This window comes from Ornithodoros turicata, chromosome 1 (assembly GCF_037126465.1).
Source record: "Ornithodoros turicata isolate Travis chromosome 1, ASM3712646v1, whole genome shotgun sequence".
NCBI classification, from domain to species: domain Eukaryota; kingdom Metazoa; phylum Arthropoda; class Arachnida; order Ixodida; family Argasidae; genus Ornithodoros; species Ornithodoros turicata.
In genome coordinates, this window is record NC_088201.1 from 80,995,895 (window position 1) to 81,001,547 (window position 5,653).

General features: G+C 48.5%; 1 protein-coding gene across 1 annotated transcript; it reads right to left on the reverse strand.

The window, feature by feature from the left end:
* Positions 1–1,711: 1,711 nt before the first annotated feature.
* Positions 1,712–5,653, reverse strand: LOC135377625 (uncharacterized protein K02A2.6-like). Its single transcript, XM_064610189.1, has one exon. It carries the CDS (start codon positions 5,651–5,653, stop codon positions 1,712–1,714), a length of 3,942 nt encoding a protein of 1,313 aa, XP_064466259.1.

Sequence of the window (5,653 nt, forward strand, 5' to 3'; positions counted from 1 at the left end):
GGCAGCAACATTGACAAGGCCTCGCTGGAGCACATGCGATCGCACGAAGACCGTTGAAAATTGAACCGCGCAGTCAGCAGTCTCGCCCTCCTCCTCGCATTGCCGTGAATCAGTTCCCCCTCCACTCGTACAGAGGTCTCTGACACGCTCCCATGGGGACGTTTTTCGGACCTCGTTGCTCGACGTAGCAAGTATAAGTTCTGAAGGCATCCCCACGGATCCCTCAATCGAGCCAGCGACGTTGGGATCTGTTTGGGACGTCCCCAAAACGATACGTGTTGTCGGGGGTGCGGGTTACAGTTCTCGAATGCGGAATACCAGCGCACTCATGTTCAAGAGGCTCGACATTCTCAACGTAGAAAGTGGTCACAAATGCCCACTGCCATTTTCGTTTTCCCCGGATTAGCGAACAGAATGGCGCGTATTACATGCGTCCTCGACAGATGGCGCGGGGTCATGCAATTGTTGACAGATTGCTCGGTTTCCTACTAGGTCCCTGGACATGCAATTATGGAAAATTCGATTACAGAAAAACTACAGCAATTTCAGCGGAGTTATTTGATATTTGAATTTTTGAAGGTTCAAGCTTTTCGCTGCACATAAAGTTCCGATAGGTTTATATTCACTTTTCGGTCCCTTTAAGCACCGGGAGGCGCATATGCATGGAGGTGTTGGGATATACGTTAGACATGATGTGGCATTCTTTCCGCGACAGGATATCAGCATCGACGTAGACTACTGCGAAAGTCTTTTTATAGAGATCCCAGACCTTGCTGCTTTTTGCCTTAACTGTGATGCACGTTTTCCTAATCGGCCGCTGGTACTTGGTGTAGTATATAGATCCCCGCAAAGTAACATACAAGCCTTTCTCGACCAGTTGGAAACGATTATGAGTGTACTAGACAGTGCGAAACTGAAGGTCGTTTTGATGGGAGACATGAATATTGACCTGCTTGGCGATAGCAATATTGCCATAGAATACCAAGAAATATGCTCCCCTTATGGCTTTAGTCAACTTCTTGATACGCCAACTAGACTTGGATCATATGGACCTAACACCCTGATTGACCATATTGTCACGAACCTAAGGAGAGAGCACCTAAAATATGGCGTTGTTGTATGCGACATCACTCACCATGATTTGGTTTATGTAGTACTCCCCAGGGGTCACCCTCCAACGCACACGGAAAAACGCATGTTTTTGGACTATGATGCCGCTGAAAGTATTTTGAGTGCTCAAAATTGGGAATTCACTGATTTTAGTAAGGTCCAAGACAAGTGCAGTTACTTCATGTCTCTTCTGCAGAACATTGTAACAAAAGCCAGTCGAACTTAGTTGTCTAGTCGCCGTAGTACTCCTCGGAAAAAATGGGTAACGAAAAGTGTAGTGTCTTTCTATTCGCAGAGAGCCAGCAAAAGCGTACTTAACAGCAATGTTTATTGCTCGACAAAAACGACAGGCAGCACCGCTGTCTGCATACTGACAGGTTGGTGTCGCCGACGTAAAAAGACGCGTACACAAGAAAGCTGCGCCCTTTTATCAGGAACGCCGAGACGGCGGAAGGCCTTGAACCGTCAACACGTTATCGCGTAATCGATACAGATATCACATCTTCGCCCATTCGAGGCTAAAACAATATTTATACAATACTAATTGTCATGCAAAATTTATCATTGCGTATTCTCATGTGCAGCTTGTACATGGAACAATTCAAGTAGCCTGATAGCGGTCAGGAGGTTTGCGTACACGTGAAGGGTATCTTCGTTCCATCTGTGGTGACGGTGGTGTTTCCACTGTAGCGGTGGCGTTCTCGGCAAAAGTAGCTGATCCACTTGGAACCGACGGGAAAAGGTCTGACGATTCTTCTTGGGCTGTCTTCTTGGCAGGAACGTCAGCTGTTATCATTTGGTCAGCGTGCCTCCTCCAGACAAGTGTACCATTCTGGCAATTCACCTTGACCCTGTATGACACCGGTCCCGTTCTCTCAACAACATTTCCCATTACCCATTTCTCACCACCACGGTAGTTTCTGACGCGCACAGGATCTCCCACTTGAAAAACGCGGCCTCTGGGACTCCGGGTAAAGGATTGTATTACTTGTTTCTGTCGGACGGTGAGGTCGAGGGACGGCTTCATGAGGTCCAGTCTGGTTCTTAATGGTTGTCCCAACATGAGCGATGCGGGTGACTGTGCCGTTGTGGCATGTGGAGTGTTTCTGTAAACTAAAAGCAGGTTAGAAAGTCTCACCTCCAGAGAGTGACTTTGATCTTTCTTCAGGCCTTCTTTCAACGTCCGGATGAACCTCTCTGCCAACCCATTACTTGATGGGTTGTAGGGCGCCGATGTTATGTGTTTCACGCCATTTTGCTTGAGAAACATCTGAAAAGACTCCGCACAAAACTGAGGTCCATTGTCTGTGACAATTGTACCCGCGATACCCCATCGCGTAAACAGTTCTCGCACACACTGTATAGTAGCTGCTGCGGTCGTTGACTGGAGCACAAACACCTCCGGCCACTTGGAGTGCGCGTCCACAGCGACTAAAAAGTTCTTACTCAAGAAAGGACCCGCGAAATCCAAGTGCACACGGTCCCATGGTCGCGACGGCCAGGACCAGGGATGCAACGGAGCCTTCGGTGGTTGAGGGCGTTGTTCCTGACAGTCGTCGCATCGTTTTACCATCTGCTCCAGCTCGTCGTCGATTCGTGGCCACCATGTGTAACTTCTTGCAATTTCTTTCATCCTGACGATTCCTGGATGTCCGCAGTGGAGTTCGTCGAGCACCCTCGTGCGTAGCTTTGAAGGTATCAGGACCCTCATTCCCCACAGGATGCATCCTTGATGCATTGTTAGCTCTGTCCTGTGTGAGAAATAAGGTTTCAGTGCCTCATCATTTATAGTTGCAGGCCACCCCTTGGCAATAACTTCCGCCACCACACTTAGTACTCGATCGCGAGCAGTTTCTTTAGCTATTTCTGCGCAGTTCACAGGGAAACTTTCAAGTCCCAAAGAGTAGATCGCACTGACTTCGTCATCGTCGTCCTCCTGAGTCCTTTGCAACGGCAGACGAGAAAAACAATCCGCGACGACGTTGGCCTTTCCGGCCCTGTAGCGAAGCTCGTAGCGATATGCTGCTAGAATAAGGGACCACCTCTGCAGACGTGCAGCAGCAATAGTAGGTGTGCTTGACTTTTCACCGAATATGGTCTGAAGTGGCTTGTGGTCAGTCAGTAGCACAAATTCTCGTCCATACAAGAAGCTATGAAACTTTTTAACGCCAAATATTAAGGCAAGTGCTTCTTTCTCCAAGTGACTATAATTTGCCTCCGCTGTACTTAGTGTTCGTGACGCGTAGGCTATGGGTTTCACACTTCCGTCTTCTTGTATGTGCGACAGTACCGCACCTACTCCAAAAGCCGAGGCGTCGCATTCAAGCTGCAACGGGGCGTCCGGGTCGTAGTGCACCAAGACCGGCGGTGATGCGAGTAATTCCTTTACTCTATTGAAGGCCATCTGACACTGCTGGTTCCACGACCATGCCACTTTTAGTTTCAAAAGCCTGTGCAGGGGATACAGGACACTTGATAGGTCTGGCAGGAATTTCCCGTAGAAATTGATTACTCCCAGCAGCGAGCGAAGCTGTTGTTTGTCTGTCGGCGCGGGGGCACGCAGTACCGCTTCAACTTTCTCTTTCGACGGCTTCACGCCTTCAGCGTTAATGACATGTCCTAAGTACTGTAACTCGGTCTTCAAAAACTCGCATTTTCCCCTTTTTATACGGACCCCTCGTTCCATTAGGCGCTGCAGAACCCTTTCCAGATTCCGAATATGCTCTTGTTCTGACCTCCCCATAACAAGAATATCGTCTAGGTAGACGATGACACCATCCAGGTCTTTCAGCATATTATCCATGATTCTCTGGAATATTGCAGGGGCCGAAGTAATACCAAAGGCAAGACGGTTTACCTTATACAGTCCTTTGTGGGTATTCAACGTTAAATACTGACTTGATTGCTCGTCGACTTCTACTTGAAGATATGCACGATTAAGATCTATTTTCGAAAAGTACTTTCCACCAGCAAGCGCCGCAAAAATCTCATCGAACCTCGGAAGGGGATACTTTTCGACTTCCAGGACTTGGTTTAACGTTGTTCGGTAGTCACCACATAATCGGACGGAGCCGTCCTTCTTGACGACCGGAACTACTGGCGTGCCATATGCGCTGCAGCTTGTTGGCGATATTACTCCCATCTTCTCCAATTTATTTATCTCATTTTCCACAGCATTCCTCAGAGAAAACGGTAAGCTTCGAGCTTTCAAGAAACGTGGCGTACTGCCTTCCTTTAACTTGAGACATGCTTGCTCACCCTTAATCTTTCCGAGTTCTTCGGTGAAAAGAGGCTTGTACTTCTCGGTCAACTGTCCGGTAATTGTGTTGACGTCAAGCGACATGGTGTTCAGTCCGGCCCAATCTAGCCGCAGCTCACGCACCCAGTTACGGCCCAGGAGAGGGACACCTGGTTGACGCAGGATATGAAGGGGCAGGGTCCGCTGACGACCTCCGTAGTTGACGTTGACCGTAATGTACCCTTGGGGCGTTAGTGCTTCACCAGTATACGTGCGCAGACGTAGAGATGTGGGTTCCAAGGTCAGGTGTGGGAAGCAGTTCTGGTACTGTTGTAAAGACATTACAGAAACAGCAGCACCGGTATCAATCTCCATCGTAAGTGGAACGTCTTCGACGGAAACGGTAGCATACATAGGATCATTCTTGTGCGACTCCAGTCGAAGGATAGCGTTTCCCCCAGGATTATTCTGAACCCAGTCGTTCTCCTCCTTCAAATTACCCAAGGATTGTCGTCCCGCGGGCTTGACCTTCGTTCCAGACTGGCAAGCTCTTTTGATGTGTCCCTTCCGTTTACACCTATGGCAGACAGCGTCTCGAAAGTTGCACGCCTCACTCGCATGATTGCTGCCGCCGCACCGATAACAAAAGCGTTTCTTTCTTCTCTCTGGTTTATCAATCTTATTCAGTCTTGGGGGCGTGTCCGCCGCGTGACATTCCGAGGCGCTCTTTGTCGCCATTTCAAGTGATAGCGCCTTTTCTACGGCTTTTTTAAACGTGAGCGATTCGTTCTCAGCAAATAAGCATTTCTGGATATCAAGTCGGTGTAGTCCACACACAAACCGATCTCGCAAAGTCTCTTCGAGATTCGCTCCAAACTTGCAGTCCTGCGCAAGTCGCTTTAATTCAGCAACAAATTGGACGATAGTCTGAGCCTCCCCTTGTATATATTTGTGGAATTTCGCCCTCTCCGCAATCACTGATGGTTTCGGGGACAAGTGATCACGTAGCACTTTCATCAAATCATCGAGAGTTTTGTCTGACGGTTTCTCAGGTGCGAGCAGCGTTTTTAGCAACGTATACGTTTTCGGGCCTATTATGCTGAGAAACGCATCCACTTTCCTATCATCTCCTATCTTGTTCACTTTCAGGAATGAACTGAGTCGCTCTTCATAGGAAATCCAATCTGAGATAGTCTCGTCAAAATTTTCCACTTGCCCAATAGTTGCCATGTTCGTCCCTGCCGTTGGTTCCGTGTAGGGCACCACTTCCTTCTTCTGGACGATATCTTCTTTAACAGCGTCCAT

Bases quoted from the DNA above. Each gene is read 5' to 3' on its own strand.
- LOC135377625 (XM_064610189.1), bottom strand. From the start codon at position 5,653: ATGGACGCTGTTAAAGAAGATATCGTCCAGAAGAAGGAAGTGGTGCCC.